This window comes from Canis aureus, chromosome 11, assembly GCF_053574225.1.
Source record: "Canis aureus isolate CA01 chromosome 11, VMU_Caureus_v.1.0, whole genome shotgun sequence".
NCBI lineage: Eukaryota > Metazoa > Chordata > Mammalia > Carnivora > Canidae > Canis > Canis aureus.
In genome coordinates, this window is record NC_135621.1 from 36,001,109 (window position 1) to 36,019,617 (window position 18,509).

Here is an 18,509-nt window from a genome sequence, read left to right on the forward strand (position 1 = left end):
GTATACAGTGCAGAAAATAACTCAATGTCCACAGGCGAAGAAGCTTCAGTAACAGGGTGGAACCAGACATTGCCAAAAACGAGAAAATTTGAATTCCTCCACAATAATGCCTGATGATTCAGGAAAGCTATCTAATAGTACCAATCCATTTTTCCACTTATAATAATAAACTAGGTGACATTGCTTGTATGGGCATCATTAAAGCTTTTTCCCCAGACCTCTGATCACTCTCTTGATGAGATTATTTTCTATTATTTTAGCAGAAATTTTGTATCATGCCTACATCAGCTAATTTTACAGCATGATACTCTTAATCTGTCTCTGAATAGGGGCTCTCTGCCCCATTCACGTTACACTGTATTTGTTCTTCAGCATAAAAAGTGTCCAATATTTCAGGGGAAAGGACTTGGACTAAGGCAATAGAGGTCTAGCCAAGTTTCATTAGTGAAAGTAAAAAACAATCATTTTGTTCTTTCCTTCTGGTCCCTTAGGGTCCGCAGAATGGGGAGGAGGATTCCCCATCTCTCCCTCTTTGCTTGAACCCACTTATTTGAGCCAAGGATCTCTTGCCTACAGCTAAGAATGCTCCCAATGGTTGATTTTTGGCTTGTATCTGCTCATTTCTAGAAAGGCTATCTTTATCTGCCAATATCCCAAACAAAAGCTGCTCTCTGTGAGGTGTCCTCAGACCGTCCCCCATGACCTCCTCCAGAAGCCTTAATCATTTCTTCCTCCATATCTAGTAACACTTTGTAATCACCACTGGTACAGGACATGAAACATTGTATTAATTTCATTGGGGAAGTAACTATTTCTTATTTATCTATTTTCCCCAGGGCATGTGTATTGGTGCCAAGTATAATGTCCTGTTTCTTGAATGTCTTATAAAGAATATGGTGGGGCACCTGGGAGGCTCAGTGGTTGAGTCCCTTTGGCTCAGGGATCGAGTCCTGTATCAGGCTCCCCACAGGGAGGCCTGCTTCTCTCTCTGCCTGTGTCTCTGCCTCTCTCTCTCTTTCTCTGTATCTCTTGTGAATAAATAAATAAAATCTTAAAAAACAAAAACAAAAAAACACAGTAACTGTAAAATAATGGATGTGTTAATTAACTTGATTGTGGTTGCCATTTCATAATGTACTAATCATCAAATTGTATACTTTAAATATATAAAATTTTATTTGTCAATTTTGCCTCATTAAAGCTAGGGAATAAAAAAAAAAAAATACAGAGAGCCTGGCTCTCTGAGCACCTTGTAGCATAAAGCCATCATACTGATCCTAGCCTGCCAATTCTAGACTTTTATGTGAAAGACAAATGAACCATGGTTCCTTGAGGTTGCTGTTACTCACAGCTGAACCTAATCCTGATCTTGTATTGCTTTTCCTTGCTTCTTGGTTGGCGTGTTTTGTAACAGCTCATATTATTAAAAAAAAAAAAAAAAACCTTGCCCAAGAGGTTTAGATGAGTCTTATCTGGAATCTCTAAACTGGAAAATTATTCTATTAATATCATCAGTTATGCATACACACACACACACACACACACATTTTGGGCATCAATTAGCAGCTTTTGTTATTGAGGACTTACTATACGCCAGTAAGTAAGAAGTAACTATGCTATACTTTATATCCATTGTTTTACTGAGTCCTCATAAAAACGTTATGATATAGGGACTTTTATTACCTTCACCTTATCAGTGAGGTAGTTGCAGATCAGAGAAGCTTAGTAAGTAGCCAATAGCCAAATAGGGCCCAAAAGCAGAATGGTCCTCCCCACAAAGCCCATGTGCTAATCACTACTGGAGACTTGCTGTGGGAGGGGTTCAGGAGAACCCTTTGCCCACCAGCGGGCTTCACTTTGCAAATCCAGTGAAGGTCAATGCTGCAAATAGCAAATTGTCCAGGAGTGGAATTCTGCTATCAGCATGGTGACCATTGGATACACCCCAGGAAGAGATCCAAAGAACACTGAAAAGTAAGGAACTCCTGTAGTGACTTCCCTACAGAGAGCCAAGGGCTGGAGAAACTCACCTCTTCCTAAGTAGGTTGATGGTGTGGGGGGTGGGGCGACTGTCAATATGGGAATATGGAATTGAAAGGAGTCTCACAGCATAGACAGAGCTGTGGAACTGAAGTCTGAAGTCACACATAATGACACAGGCACATGGCAATCATCAAATCTGATTCATATATAAAGACCAGAGAGTCAAACTTCTGAAATTTGCACTCAGCAAGAAAAGCATTCAGAAAAAAAATAATAATAATTTATACATTTTGCTACTCATCGTGATCTCAATGATGACACCCCAAACATACTGAAAGAGCAATTCATTTCCTTTCATCATCCAATGCATGCATGCTCACTCATTCATTCAAGAAACATGCATGGAGGGACTGCTTTGTGTAGGGTGGGTGAATCAGGGACTGGGGCACACAACGGGACAAGCACTCCAGGCGCAGTCAGGTGGGAAAACCCACAGGTAAACACATCTTTACAGGACAGGGTGCCATGTGCTTTAATAGAGGTATGTACACGCTTGTGCGGCCTTTAAATGAGAAGTACCACACTAAGGGAAGGTTCCAACAGGTTGAAGGAATGACTAGGTTATAACCAAGAGAATGGTGGTGAGGAGGGGAGAGCATGTTTTGAAGAAAGGGAGGAGCAAGTACACAGACACAGGAGAACCTGTCACCTTCCGGAAAGTATGTAAGTCTAGAGCCCAGATATAAGGAAAGACAAGCAAGAAGAGAGTGGTTCTTAAAGTCATTATTTAAATGATAGGCTATAGCAAAGTGATATTTATATAAATAAACCGCCAGCATTCACAGTCCTTCTCTGCTCTCATGGGAGTTGAAAAGGTAGTAGTCTTAAACTCTACTCCTCCAAAGGGCAATGCAGAGAACCATTGTCTGCTACTAGTATCCCCCTTCCTTCCTAACAGAACTTATTTCCTAGTTCTTCACACATGTCCACTCCCACCCCACCTGACTCTGGAGATGCTGATTCATCTCCAGGATCAGGAGTGGATCCTCATTAGTCTAGGTCAGAGGTCAGGCCATGGCCCTATTACCTGTTTTTGTAAATAATGTTTGTTTGAGGGACACCTGGGTGGCTCAGTGGTTGAGCATCTGCCTTTGGCTTAGGTTATTATCCTGGGGTCCTGGGATTGAGTCCCGCATCAGGCTCTAAGCAGGGAGCCTGTTTCTCCCTCTGCCTGTGTCTCTGCCTTTCTGTGTGTCTCTCATGAATAAATAAATAAAATCTTCAAAAAAAAAAGTAATGTTTGTTTGAAAACAACCACACCCATTATTTCCGCTGGCTGATTTTGTGACACAACAGTGAAGTTGAGACATGTGGCAGAGATTGTATGGCTCCCCAAACCTAAATATTTCCTGCCTACTCCTCTTTAGAAAACACTTGCTGGCTTTTGATCTAGGCCAATCGGAGCACTGAATTCCCCTGGTAGATGTCATTGGTCCAGGGGTGGGCTTGTTTAAACTGGCCAATCAGATTAAAGAGAAAAATTTATCGTTCATGCTTGTAGCAATTATTCTTTCACTTCCATCACACGATGTCTTAGTTGCTGCTAACAGCCATCTTATAACGGTAAGCCATTCTAGAAATGGCAGAACCAAGAGATAGAAAGATCTGGGTCTCTGATAACACTGCAGTCATTAAATCAAGCAACCCTGAAGCCTGTCCTATCGAGTCTGAGTGTCAGATGAGATAATACATTTCCTTATTGTATTTAAGCCAGTTTGGGTAAGGTTGTCTCTTCCTTGGAAGTCAAAGCATCTATTATTGCTATATAAGTAATGACATCTTGTCCAAAGTCTGGGATCGCAGCAGGCTGAAATAGTTAAAAAAACATGGTCACAAATCCAGAATAAAACAAAGGAGATCGTGGTAAGAAGAGGCATCATCATAAGCCTGCACATGTTGCCTACTGGGAGAGTCTAGAGGTCACTGCACACCCTTACCCACAGTGGTGGGAGTTCTTTGAAAAATGAAGCTCCTAATTCAATAAACTCAAGATGGCCTTCAAAGAAGAGCAGATTAGATATGGGAAATGGGGAAGGGGATGTGGAGAGGTATAACCAGATGAAATCCCTGTGTCTTCAGGGAAAAGTGAGAGTTGACTGCTTACGAGGAGGGATAAAGCCAGAAGAAACAGAAATAAAACAAAAAGGAAAGTAATTTAGGCCAGTTAACACAGAGTCAAAAGCTCCCTGTGAGTAACCTGCTGCACAGATGACACTATTTTATCTTAGACAATCACAAGTCCTGCTTATGAAAAATGGCCTTGACACACCAAGAAGAGAATTAGTTATATCTGCTGTACTCGCTTGAATAAGGAAAAGAAGAATGAAGGTTCTGTTTTCCCAAGATTTTCTGACTCTCCTCAAAAAAAGTTTTCTCTTAATAACAAATTGACAAATCAATTTGTTATTTGAGGGAATTTTTTCCTAAGATACTGGATCAAAGGAATATGTTAGAGGAGTCCTACTTCATGATGCATTTTCATCGTTCCCTGGATCAGCAGGATTGCACTTTTCTCACATCAATTATTAATTGGGTAATATCCCAGGAAGCAAGATCCAGGTGTAGAAATGCATTTTGGTTGCAGGGAGCAGTGCAGTGTGGCAAGCAAAGCATATGCATTGGAGTCAGCTCCAAATCTCAATTCCACCTCCAAGCTAGCTTTATAGGCCTCTGTTTCCTAACACATAAAATAGGAATAACGATACATACCATGCATGGTTGTTGATATATATATTTATCATTTAGCACAACATCTGGCATGTATGAACCTCCATTTCTATATCACTGTTATTGCAATATTTCTTGCTATTATTATGATTATCATTCTTCCCAAGCAAAATATTGCATTTGATAGGCAAAGTTGCTGTAGAGCAATTTCAGGCTAGAGATGGACAATCCCATCTGCATTGTTTAAGTCTTCAGTGACCTTCTGTTGGCCCACAAACTGGCCCCCATACTTGGAGGACAAGGAGAGATGGAAGAAAGGGCAGACCACTCCAGATTGGTAGGTGGCAGGCTGAATAAGTAAGAGAAGTTACTTATGAGTTTCGTTGGGGCAGTTGTGAGATAGTAAATCTCGGTACCTGCCCACTAGCATCTTACCGTTTATATATAGGCCTTAACTGGGTTCAGTCACTTATACCATTCTGTGTTCTAACAACACCTTACTCTCTCAAGGCTATGCCAGTGGGACAGTTTCCTCTGTGGGAACGGTAGGCAGAATGTGCATTCCAAGGACAGGGAAGAGTGTGAGAAGCCTCTGATTGCCTAGGTCCAGCATGTGAACCAACTGGTGGTCACATCTTCCTGATTATCTCCTCCAACACCTTCTGCAAAGTGAACCAAAATGCTGTGACTAAGAGCTGAGTTCTCCATAACGATACTTTCTCTAGGAACAAGAACTCTGTGAAAACCTATTCATGTATTGGGAATGATTTCAAGCACTCATTGGATCCAGCAACCTGTGGTCACTTCCAATGTGTCCGAGCTCAGCTGAGGTCACCATTTAAATCAACAATGTGCAGTGAGTGGCTACAGCGATTGATGTGGTCAAATTAACCCCTGACATGCCTTGCAGGGACTCAAACTATTCAACAGTGACTGGCACTGAACAGAGATGTGTGCAAATTAGTTATGACCTCTGGAAGTTGAGAAGTGCAAGATCAAAGTGCTGGCTGATCCAGTTCCTGGTCAGAGCTTTCTTGCTGGCCTACAGATGGCTACCTTCACTCTCCTCACAATGAGAGCATCTCTTCCTCTTTCTCTCCTTGTAAAGCCACTAATTTCATCATGAGAGACACACCCTGGAGACTCTAACCCTAGTTACTTCCCAAAGGACCCATCTCCAAATCCTATCACATTGGGGTTAGAGCTTCAATATATGAATTTGGGGCAACAGGGACACAATTCAGTAGGATGATCCTTCCACAACTTCTTCACCCAAAACCTTTCTACAACTTAATACTCTAAGTCATAAATAGTTTCTGAAGTAAGTTTGTTCAGACTTTCCAAAATATTTCTTCTTTTAGCCATGATTAAGGTTGAAAAATTTCATCTCAGCTGGGAGAACTCTGGGAAACATAAGCTCTGTATGAGTAAGGGTACTTTTATAAAAGAAGGTTCTCATAACATTCTTCCCTACTAAAAAATACTCAGAAATTACAGGAGGGTAGAAGGTCAAGGGCAGGGTCAGGGAAAAGGGAAGGGAGGAGGGAAGATAGCCTATGTTAGCAAAAACTCAGGCATCCTGGCAACAGTTCTGTTCTCTCTCTGGTTGGTCTGAGCTAAGCTCTGGATCTAACTGCACTCCAAGTGAGGCACATGCTGTTTTTATGACCAGATATGGTGTGTGTTACAAGGAAATACACCTCAAACTTGTGAGAAAAGCACTTAGGTGAGAGGAAGAGATTGGAAACAATAGTCAGCAGTCAGTGATTTGGGGGAATAATCTCTAGAATAATTTGGTGAGATGACCCCAGCTGGTGCAGGGGCTACAGGGCTGGTTTCCTGTTCATTCTATGGTAACTGCTACAGGGGCTGAAAACAAATAACAAAGCCAAACAACTCTGGCATGATCAAGCATCCGTCCCTTGGTACCTGAGAATGGCGCAGAGAAAGGAAATCCAGAGTAGAAGGTAAAAGCAGAGAAAGTCTTAAAATATGTATGACTGATTTGGTTACCTCTTGGGAGGCACAGGGAAAGGGGGAGGAGATGAAATGACATTTATGAAGAGCCAACTAGAGGGTAGGGTCTTAGGAGGAAGAGGCCTTTCCTATCTTGCTCATCACGTGTCCCTAGCTCTGTAGATCAGCCCTGGCATGCAGTAGACACTCACAATTCATTGAAGGGAGGACAGATATGGCACAGAGCCCATTATATCATGGGTACTCAGTAGGTATTTTTGAAAGAATCATTTAGTGAATGAATGCCTACTGTATGCCAGGCTTTATTTCATTCTTTCATTCCATTTATAAATATTCTATCATGTGAGCTCCTATCATTTGCCAGACATACTGCTGGACACTGAGAACTCAAAACAGAAAAGAGACAGTTCCTGCCCTGGAAGAGCTTACAATCTTGGCAACGGTGCTGCAATGTATGGTGACCACAGGCTGTACTGGAGTGCAGGGAGATGCGTGAGAAGAGCTCTGTTTTCCTGGTAGAGGTGAGGCAGTCTTTACAGAGGAGACAGCCTTTGAACTCAAACTTAAGATAAGCAGAGGACCTAAAACATTTCAGGCAATGAGAATGGTGAAAGAGAAAATATTAAGGCACTCATCCTTGTAGGAGAAAACATTGTGTGCGGCAGAGAAAGTAGGTGACAGGATAAAGGAAGGAGATAAGGCTCAGGCCTAATCATAACGGGCCTGGCATTTCCTCTGAAGCAGTTGGAACCTGCTCTATAGAAAATAGGAAGCAGAACTGGCTTCGTGGGTGTATGACCTTGTAAAGTCTGGCAGGATTCCATGCTCAGGTAGGCCCCATGCTTGGTTTACTGCTCTGTTCTAGGCCATCTTGAAATTCTTAATAATGTTTTCTTTCTGCTTGTGCTTTGTAAGTGAAGTCCAGTGGGACAATGCAGTAGGCATGAGAACAGAGGAGACATATGCAGTATGTGTGTTGGCATTATCTTGCTGCTTCATTCACAGGTAGTGTTCATGATACTCCAAAAGCATAGAATTCCAGAGGAACTACTATGGGTGGGAGTTTAGCAGCTCAAAGCAAAGGCAAAGTAAGCATGTTTTGGAAGCCACTACTTTCCACTGAGTGTTCATAGAATGTGTCCATATTAAGAAGTGAGATAAAAACAGTTGGGTTGCATGCCTAGGTGGCTGAGTGGTAGAGTGTCTGTCTTCAGCTCAGGTTGTGATCCCAGGGTTCTGGGATCGAGTCCCACAGCAGGCTCCCTGCAGGGAGCCTGCTTCTCCCTCTGCATATATATATATCTCTGCATCTCTCTCTATGTCTCTCATGAATAAATTAAAAATTTTTTTAAATCTTAAAAAAAAAAAAAACAGTTGGGTTAAGGGTGCCTGGGCGGCTCAATTGGCTGACTCTTGATTTCAGCTCAGGTCATGATCCTGGGATCAAGCCTGGCGTGGGGCTCTGCACTCAGTGGGGAAACTGTTTCAGGATTCTCCCTCACCCTCTGCCCCTCCCCTACCTCAAATAAATAAATAAAATCTTAAAAAAAAATTTGGGTTAGTTTTGTTCACTGGGCCACAAAATATGAACTGTATCACTTCAGTGAGTCCATATATGAGCTAAAGGCTCTTAGATTTGTCTTTAAAATTGGCACTGTACAATAATAAATAGTAATGTTCATGCTAATAATTTATAGTATGATAATTTCTTTACTGAGAACAACATTAAATGGCAAATAAAAACACCATGATAAATTGAGACAGAGACTACAAAAAGAAGAAAGGAAAAATCTTCATATTTCAGTACATTCAGTGGCATTTTTCCCTTGTTTTCTGAACATTTTGCACCTGGCACCAGAAATTATGTAGCTGGCATTAATAGGGAGCCATTTTTTTTTAATTGAGCAGAGAAGAGACACAGCAAGTGTCTCTTTATCACTTGTATCAGTTTGGAAAAATAACAGTCACCAGAGTGTGGAAATTAGAATAGAGGGAGATACAACAAGGAGAAAGAAGACCCATTATCACTGCAGCACAGACAAAGGTTGATGAATTCTATGCCAGAGCAGGGATGGGGTGGAGAGGAAGGGATTGAAGTGTGAAGAGTTCATGGGCACAGCTTGAGGGTTGGGTGATTCATTCCAACAGGAAGGTCAGCAAGAAGGAGGAACACAGGTTGACTTCCAGATTTCCAGTTCCGGCCACCGGGTGATGTCAAGTATCACTGGGTAATACTTGAGATGTGAAGTAGGAGGAAGAGAAAGTGTGGATGGCTGAGGGAGGTGAGATGGGCTGAAGGTGAAGCTGAGTGTGGGACATGGGGCAGATTTCTCATGCATGGATCTGTGTGGTCCTTCCCCCTCCACCTTCTTGCTGTCACAGACTCCACCTCCTCTGGCCTCAGGGGCATGGCCCTGACCTAGACTGGGGCCCTTCCTTGTACCTGGTAGCATGTGCACCTGTGCACATACAGCCACAGCTAGTGATCAGAGGAGCAGGCAGGTAGGTGTCTGTCCTCAGCCTGGGTAATCAGAATCCTTAACTAGGATTTTTCAGACTAAAGCTGTGCCAGATGGGAGTCTGCAACTGCCAGCAGACATGGTTCTAGCACCCAGAGTCTCAGATCTGAGAGAACGAAGCCAACAGAGGAGGACAGGTGGTGGAGAGAAAACCCCAAGGTCCTTGAGTTCCCAGTTGGGGAGGTTCCAGCTCACTTTTGCCCTTCCTGGTGACACAGTCTAAGAAATCCAGCCTTCCCTCAAACTCCTCATCAATTTCTCTAGCTTTTCATGTTTTCCTTAAGCTAATTGGACTTAGGTTTCTGTCACCTGTGACTGAGAGTCCTGATGAATACAGGGCATGTGGCTAGGTGGCCATGGAAAGAACTTGAGATAGACGTCATTCCCATATCACAGAGAGGCAAACTGAGGCTGTTTGTTAAACAGAATCTCCTGGCTCATAAACCACAATGCCAGCACTGAGATGCAGGCCCAACTTCAAAGTCAGGATCTTTCTATGATGTCATGTTTTCCCTCATATCTGTTCATTATTCTCAGTTTTTTGTTTTTTGGGTTTTTTAAGGATTTTATTTGTGTCGCCTGTGTGGCTCAGTCAGTTGAGCATCTGCTTTCAGCTCAGGTCATGATGCCGGGATCTGGGATTGAGCCCCATATCAGGCTCCCTGCTCAGCTGGTGGTCTGCTTCTCCCTCTCCCTCTGCCCATCCTCTCCATTTGTGTTTTCTGTGTGTGTGTGTGAAATAAATAAATAAAATCTTTTAAAAAAAAAACCCTGCTTAAGAAATAAAGATAAATTATTATTTATTAAATTATTTATGTGTTTTTTAAAGATTTATTTATTTATTCATGATAGACACAGAGAGAGAGAGAGGCAGAGACACAGGAGGAGGGAGAAGCAGGCTCCATGCTGGGAGCCCGACGCGGGACTCGATCCCAGGACTCCAGGATCATGCCCTGGGCCAAAGACAGGTGCCAAACTGCTGAGCCACCCAGGGATCCCCTATTTATTTATTTAATTGAGAAAGAGCATGAATGAGTGGTGTGGGGAGGGGCAGAGGGAGAAGGAGAAGCAGGTTCCCCGCTAAGCAGGCAGCCCAACATAGGGCTTGATTTCAGGACCCTGAGATCATGACCTGAGCCAAAGGCAGAGACACTTAACTGACTGAACCACCCAAACACCCTTCTTAGCATTCTTTTCTATACATTTCTATAAATTTGAAGCAGAGCTTCAAATGACAGAGTCAGTGACATTCATGCTACCGAACTTCCAACTTTCTTGATTAATGACCAAAAGCCTCATAGGCCAGTGATTTCTCTGGAGCAATTCCCAGGCTCTGACTATTCCCACTTTAAAAGTCACTGGTAGCAGAGGGCCTAGTTGCTAATTTTGCAGAAGTCGAAAGTCAGTGACCTTATGAGTGAAACATTTTTCTAAACTTCATCTTGTTTTATGAGTTCAAATGGAAAGTCAAGTCTTAATTCCCAGCGAGAGTCACAAGGAGGTGATAACAAACTGAGCCCAAGGCTTTGGAACTTGAGAGCATCTCTCTGTGACTATTTGTCAAGACTGCTTCTGTTTATTATACCACCTCTTCTTTATAGAACCTTCTTTCTCTACTCTTCCATTAACCCAAAAATAGTCCAAAGAGACTCTTATCTGATTAACTCATTCTAGGGAATTGTGACAAAGACCACTGTCCCCAAATTGTTATTCTCCCTCTTTTCTTTCAATAATAGAATCCCTGATTTTTAAAAAAGAAGTTATTTTTTATTTTTAATTGAGATATAATTTACATATCAAAAAAGTTGCTATTTTGAAGTGTACAATTCAATATTGTGTGTGTGTTTTTTTAGCACATTCACAAGGTTGTATGATCATCATTACCAATTCCTGATCGTTTCATTATCCTAAAATAAACCCCATATCTAGTAGCAGTTGCTCCCAATTTCCTCCTCTCTCCTGCCTCTCTGGCTACCATTCATCTACTTTTGACCTCTGTGGACTTTTCTGTTCTGGACATTTCGTGTAGTTAGAGTCATGTAATACATGGCCTTTTATGTCTGGCTTCTTTTACTTAGCATATTGTTTTCAAGATTCAGTCACATTATAGCATGTATAAGTACTCTTATTTTTTTTTACTACCTAATAATATGAAATAATATTGTTATAATAATGTTCCATTGTATGGAACTATAATACCATATTTTGTTTATCCACCTATAGTTGATGGACATTCAGGCTGTTTCCCATTTTTTGGCTGTTATAAATAATGGTACTATCAATATCCATGTGCAAGTGTTGGCGTGGACAGATATTTTCAATTTCTTGAGTGGAGCAGGCACAGTCCTGGCCCTTAGAACCTTGGCTCTGTCATGTCATCTGTTTGAGCCTCAATTGTAGTATCTGTAAAATGAGGATATTGATACTTATGCCTCATCTTCCCATTCCCCACGATGACTTTACCATAGCCCTTCCTCTCTCCTCAAACTTTCAACACCCACTCACCATCACTATTTTGAGCTGATGGACTTGCTTCTTATTCTACTGAGAAAATAAAAGCAATCAGAAAAGAGCTCCTTCACCCTCCTCCATTTAATCTACCAACCTGTCACATGTATCAGTCTGAGCACACTGTCCCTGCTTCTATCACCATCACATGTGATTTGGATCTCACTCCTTTTTTGTTTACTCAAGGACCATGCTCCTACAATTGTCATATCATTTTTTATCTTCAGTTGCCCCCCACCTTTCCAGGGCATTCTCCTCAGTTTACAAATAACTGAAAAAATGTAGTTTCCTTATTTCTCGGTTTCTCTCAGACTTTTATGTTTTCTTTCAGCTAACTGGAGTTAGATTTCTGTCATTTCCAATGGAAAAAGGCCTGATTAATATAGGAAATCTAGATAGGTGCCTATATCTATATCTCTATATCAATATCTCTAAAAAACAACTTGTGTCTTTTTCCCAACTGATCTTCAGTAGGTAAAAGGCTCCAGCTCAGGAGTTCATTATTGTTCTCCCCAGATGACATGGAAACTCTAAACTGTCCATCTTTGAACTTCCTGTCACCCAGGGATTTCAGATACAGTGGCTATGGATGTTTGAAATCCACCCTCCCAATAGTTTAATAGGGACAGATACTTTTACATGAAACATTTAAAATTTTTCTCATGTTTTCATAAAAATTCCTTACATAGTTTTTCACAGATTATCTGTTGAAGAGGAGGATATTTGGCTTCAGAATTTATATGAGAGGCATTTTATTTTAAAGACAGTAAAGTAAGTGGGAGACAGTGCTTCATATTGAGCAGTCTACATTTAATTAAATGAATGATTAGATGAACTAATGAATGAATGAACAATTTGCAAATGTATTGTATTCCCAGAGTTGGTTTTGTAACTTAGTTGTTTTCAATTTGGGATGAATCCTCCTATAGAAACAAAGTTATAAATGACACTTAAGTGACAAGAAATCCCACTGAGGCTGTTTACCCATAATGTAGTAATAAAATGTAGAAAAGTAATGGCATTGTGTAAAAACACTTAAGCAATTTTGAATACAGGTGTTCGAGGAAAAGTGACTTTAATTAGGAAATAAGGTGGCACATAAAAATGTTGTGGTGATTCCCTAGGAGACTTCTGAGACCTTTCAATGATCATGGAGGGGATTGTGTCTTTTTTAACATCTATTTTCATATTAAAGTGTATGCATTTCTTTCTCTTGCTATAATCCTACACCATTCTTATCATCAGCAGGATCTTTATTGTCTGGCAGGCAATTAATAATTGTTTTCAGCTGGGTGCAAGAATGAGAACAAAGCAAGATGGATGGTTGGGGGGAAACTTCTTTTAAGTAATTGGAAAAGAGTTGTAAGAGATGAGTGTCATAAACAGCAAACTAGTATTTGTTATCCCATGTCTCAGTATTCAGATAAAAAGAAGATGATGCACTAATCTCTTGAGAGGCTTACTATTTACACAGGGAGTGGGATCTATACAGAGAAAGAAAAGGCACTACCTGGTAAGATACCTTGGATGTCAATCAAGGAGATGGCTGTTCAGAGTGGGTAGTGATCTCTGGGGCCAGGGACGGGGAAGGAAGAGCTGGAGTCTGGCCTTTGGAAGAGGATTTTGGTCAGGAGACAGTTGAGAGAGTAGATAAGATGAAATTAACTGAACGGTTCTCATGATAGAAATGATAGAAAATACAGGAGAAGGAAGAAACATGGTGTGAGCATGAATCTACCCAAGAAGAGAATATAGTAGGGAAAAGGATGCTGGATGATTTTCCTATGGAGGCCATACGATGGCTCAGGAAAGGCTGGTGCTGGCTACAGCCAACTGGGAATAATGGCCCTGGAGTCTCCAAGTGACCAGGCAGCCTGCCATCAGAATTTCAGAGGTGTTTGGAACTCAGCCTGTACCTTAAACACCTCGGTGTTTCTATAGCATCTAATGTTATCCTATCCTGCCTGTTGATTTTGCTAATGTGTTCTACTGGATAAAATTTTTTTTTTAAAGATTTTATTTATTCATGAGAGACATAGAGAGAGGCAGAGATACAGGCAGAGGGAGAAGCAGGTTCTCCGCAGGAAAGCCCGATGAGGGACTCCATCCCAGGACCGTGAGCCAAAGGAAGACGCCCAACCCCTGAGCCTCCCAGACGCCCCTCTACTGGATGAATCTTACGGATTCCTAGGGAAGGGGCTTCTGAACCCCTGCCTTTGATATAAGAAGACCTCACGGTCCATTTGCAGGTACTCCCCCAGGGCTCCCCCCTCCTCCCTCCTCTTCCTCCACCTTTCCTTGTGTGACCCTGACCAAGTCCCTCACTCTGGGGGCCGTTTTCTTACCTCTAAATGAGAACAACTGAACTAGATGATGGATGCCTTCCAGCTCTAAACAGCAGCTTGATCAATTTTCCAAATGAGAAAACACAGGCAACCCTGAGGACGAGGTCCGATTCTACCGCTCCAATCCTAGAGCTCTGGTTTCCACCATGCCTACATCGGAAGAACGGCGCACGCAGGTGATTCAACTATCCTTTTTTATTTTTCCTCCTCTACAATTAGGTGACCTCTGCGCTGCGAGCGGTCACGGGGCACTGGGATTTATCTAGAAAAGGTGGTGTGGCAAGTGCCGGCTCTTCCCTCCCGTTCAGGAAGTGGCGAGGGTCACAGCGGCAAACACCTGTTCGCCCCTAAGTCCTTCCAATCGAAAGTCTCCCGAGTAGGTGCCAAGTAGATAAAACCTTATCGTTCCGCCCTCGAGTTCCCCGTTTGGGGCTTTAATAAGCCGCGACCAGCGCCACGCACCCGACTACGTCGCTGAACACCTTGACACCTCCCGCGACCCCTGAACCGCGAGGCCGGCGCTAGGCTCGGCCGGGTCCCGCGAGGCGCGGCGCGGCGCGGCGGAAGCGAGGCCGCCACACTTCCGGCGGCGCGGCCGCGCGCTCGCCACACTTCCTGTTGATCCGGCTCCGCGGAGGGCTGGGCGGGGAGGGGGCGGGCCGGGGGCGGGCCGGGGGCGGGCCGGGGCGCGGGAGGCGGCCTCTGGCCAGGCGTGGGCGCGCGCGGGGCCGCGGCAGGCACGGAGAGTGTGCCTCGTAGCTTCATTCCGGAGCACCCTTGGCGGCCGCGCGTCCCGCACTCCGTCCTTCTGTCCGGCCCCGCGCCGCCATGCCCGCCGTGGACAAGCTGCTGCTGGAGGAGGCGCTGCAGGACAGCCCCCAGGTACCTCCCGCCGCCCCGGTGCTCTCGCCCGGCGGGGACTGGAGGCCGGGGCGGCCCCTCGAGCCCGGGGGTGGAGGCCGGGAGCACGCAGGGGGCCGCCCGGGGGCCGGGAGGGGGCACCCCTCAGGCGGGGCTAGAGAACCCGAGAAAGCCCTCCGCCGCCCGAGTCTTTGTGCCGTGACCCCCTTCGGACCAGCCGACACTGACGCTGCCCGGCCTAAACTCCGGCTCCACCGCTCCGCTGAGTGCCTCGGACAAATGACCTTTGTGTGCCGCAGTTTTGTCATCGGTAACCCGGGGACAATAATTGTACCCGCCTCATGGAGTTGTCAGGATGCCAGTAAAGTTGTTGGCGGGCACCGTCCTGTATAGAAGTTGTCATCGTTAGTATTATTACTGCTGCTACTGATGCGATGGGTCCTAGTGGGTTTAGGGCCAAGATGGGAGGCAGAGAGCCCAGCTCTTTCCCAGCGGGACCCTTCCGCACGCTTTTCCTGTTTTGTCAAGAGAATATGACAGCACCTGCCCCGCTGTCGCACGGAGGGATTTCACTAGCGAGACCAAAGTTAAGTCCTTCGAGCTCTGCAGATGAGAGCTGCCGTGTAAATGTAGCGGATGAGTGCTGAATGACATTAGTTCATAATTCAATGCCCTTCTCTTCAGGGAACTTCTGTTCGCCATTAGCATTTCCCCGGCTTTGGCTTCCTATCAGCTCTCCTGGTTCTGTATCCCTGGGTTATTCATAAGTCTTTTTAGCCCGCGATGTCTCAACTCTTCAGAAATTCAAATGAGATTAACCTGTTTTCCATCTCTATTCGGTTCCTTTTTCTTAGCAAATTGCACTCCCGGGAGGAATGTATTTTATTTTCTTTAAGATTTTATGTATGTGTCTGACCTGGAGAGAAGAGCAGAGTAGGGGGGAGTGGCAGAGGGAGAAGCTGACTCCCGCCGGGCAGGGAGCGGGAGGGGTCTGGATCCCAGGACACCAAGATCATGACCTGAGCCAAAGGCAGACTCTTAACCAGCTGAGCCACCCAGGTGCACCCAGGATGATTTTTTGATGGACTTACCTACACTCACTTTGCATCTTGCCGGTTCAGAATAAGTGTCAGAGCACTGTGTGCTTCGTTGCCTTGTGCCCATTTCTTTGTGATCTTAGGTAGGCAAGTAAGAAACTTGAGCAAGCTGTGACTTTTTTTTTTTTCTTTTTCTAATTGGCATCCGCTGGTCTGATCGACTTTTTAAAGACCTCTTTGAAGGCTCTAAACTTGTGGCATTTTAATGGGACCGAAGCCCTTTGGAGAAGTCTTTTTGTCTGTACCTCACACATTATGTGAGATATGAAGATAATAATGTAGAACTTCTAACGATAACATTTTGAACGAGGATTTCCGTTTGCTTTACAGTCCAAAAGTGCAGATATATTGCTTTCCTAACTGATCGTGGTGTTGGCCGAGCCAGGTCAGAGAGAAAACACTGATTCTTCTATGCTGCCCTCGCTGATAGGTCACATTCTGCATTTCTGACTCTCATATAAGTGCATATGTACCATTTTTCTGAGTGCTTTGCAGGGTTTTCTCAGCTGGGAGGAAGCAGAGGACTGGCAAACAAGTCAGGAAAACTGCATCCTAATTCTTGCTCTGTCACTAACTTACCATGTCATTGGGGCAAGTCGCTTATTCTCATTCTGTGGCTGACTCAGTTTTCTCATTTACAGAATGAGGGATGTGGAACAGGTGATTTATAAGGAGCTTTAAAAGCTTAAAATTCTATCATATTGCATGATTTATAACTTTGAGCTCATAAGTGGAAGAGGAAGTTTAGTGGCATTGCCATTCCTGTATAATGTTCCTCTTAATGTAGGGAATTTGTTACTGCTTTTGGGACTTGGTGTCACTCTACTAGGATTTTTCATAGGTTGTTCAGAGGAAGCTAACTTTCAAGAAGTTCTTTGATAATCATCAGAACGTGTTTATTTAGCAGTCTTATATGGGGGGTGTGCCTAAAGCGGCCTTATTCCTGAGGAGACTCATAGATTAGGAAGTGGAGAAAAGCAGATCTAATTCCTTTTATGTGTACAGAATAAAAACAACAGCAAACACTTATATCACACATGCATTTTATGTACCAGGCATTATTCTAAATCCTTTACCTGTATTAGCTCACCTAATATTCCCATCAATCTTTTGAAGTAGGTCTCCTATTAAAATTACCAAGAAGCAGAGAAGTTAAATAGCCAGCCCAAGATTATACACCAGACAGTGGCAGAGCCAGGATTGGAACCCAGGCAGTCTGCCTATTTTGTTCAAGTTGGCCCAGCTACCTGGCACCTGACCCTTCTATCATTGGGGACCTAAAATGTTTCACTGAAAGGAAAAGATCCTAAGAAACCATCTATTGTTTGTTTCTTCTAGTTTTATGAAGAGTAGTTATGAGGGTTGCTGCAGCAACCTGCACATGATTCATTAAGTGAACACAAAAGCTTTTGTAATTGAACTCAATGACCCAAGAAGAACTGAATAGCAGTTGACCGCCCTTAGACACATCTATTCATTTCATCCTTTTTAGTACTGCATGGTGTGTCGAAGACTAGTCTGTGCATACACATATTATTTCTGGTTATATCTAATACGTGAGAAGCAGAATATTTTGGAGACAGAGATACTTGTCTCTGTTGCTGTTTGTGAGCTTCTGCTCCTTGTCTGGCGCTACTAGATGCTGGGAATATAGTGACAAGGTAAGAGTGCCTGCCCTCCATGGTGCACAGTCTGTACTGGGAGACAGATAAGGAAAGCAGCGCCAGTACTGTGTGAATGCGCTCTGATAAGAACACAAATGCAGCTTTGAGCAGCTGCAGCGTAGATTCCTTCAGGGGCTTATTCTCTTTTGTGTAAGTAGTACGCTTTTGAGATAAGGTGAAGACCAAAGATAAGGTGAGGCGCTATTGCTTGCTGTTTTCTTGATTTTTGTTTGTTTGTTTCCTTTGCAGTTGGAATAACTGAAGCACAGGGAAACTTAAGACTTAGTTCTGAGATTATGCAACCAGTGGTCCAACTGGGAGCAGCCCTCCCTGACCAAACCAGGCTTTCTAGACTCAAGCAAGATGCCTCAAAACAACCTGGTGGTTATGTCTTCATTGTGGAGAATAATGTGTATGTTTTATAATCAGAGTTATTAAAATTATGCCATTATATAATCAGATGCTATTCTGGAGAACAAAAAATGTCTAAGAACTATTTTATTAGGTAATACTTAGATTCTTTACGATGGAGGGATGCTGTGGAGCTGAGGCTATATCCTTAGGGCATTTGGTTTTTCTGGCTCGGCGTAAAGATAGTTATTTAATGGAATTGTCCTGAAGAATGAATAAGGTGTGTAAAGTGTCTTCATGCCTGTGTGTCATGGTAATTCCATAAACGATTGCTGTTATTATCTTTATAAGTGATATGCATCAGGGTCTTTTGGACTTTTCTGTAGAGTCTAATGTCTGGTGTACATTCGGCTGCCCCTTTGTCTCCTTCTGTATGTTCCAGTTGTAGAATATTCCTGTTGTTCCAGATATAAATTT

The 18,509-nt window shown here is 43.4% G+C and overlaps 1 protein-coding gene across 4 annotated transcripts in view; it reads left to right on the top strand.

Moving 5' to 3' along the window:
- Positions 1-14,762: 14,762 nt before the first annotated feature.
- Positions 14,763-18,509, top strand: part of APPL2 (adaptor protein, phosphotyrosine interacting with PH domain and leucine zipper 2) — a 50,453-nt gene continuing 46,706 nt past the window's right edge. For 2 of the 4 annotated variants that reach the window (XM_077914791.1, XM_077914792.1), the window contains exon 1: positions 14,764-14,941. In XM_077914791.1, coding sequence (XP_077770917.1) covers positions 14,888-14,941 — 54 coding nt within the window. In that variant the 5' untranslated portion in view covers positions 14,764-14,887. Of the gene's footprint in view, positions 14,942-18,509 lie in introns of all 4 variants that reach the window. The other 2 variants (XM_077914795.1, XM_077914794.1) reach the window with 2 other exon arrangements.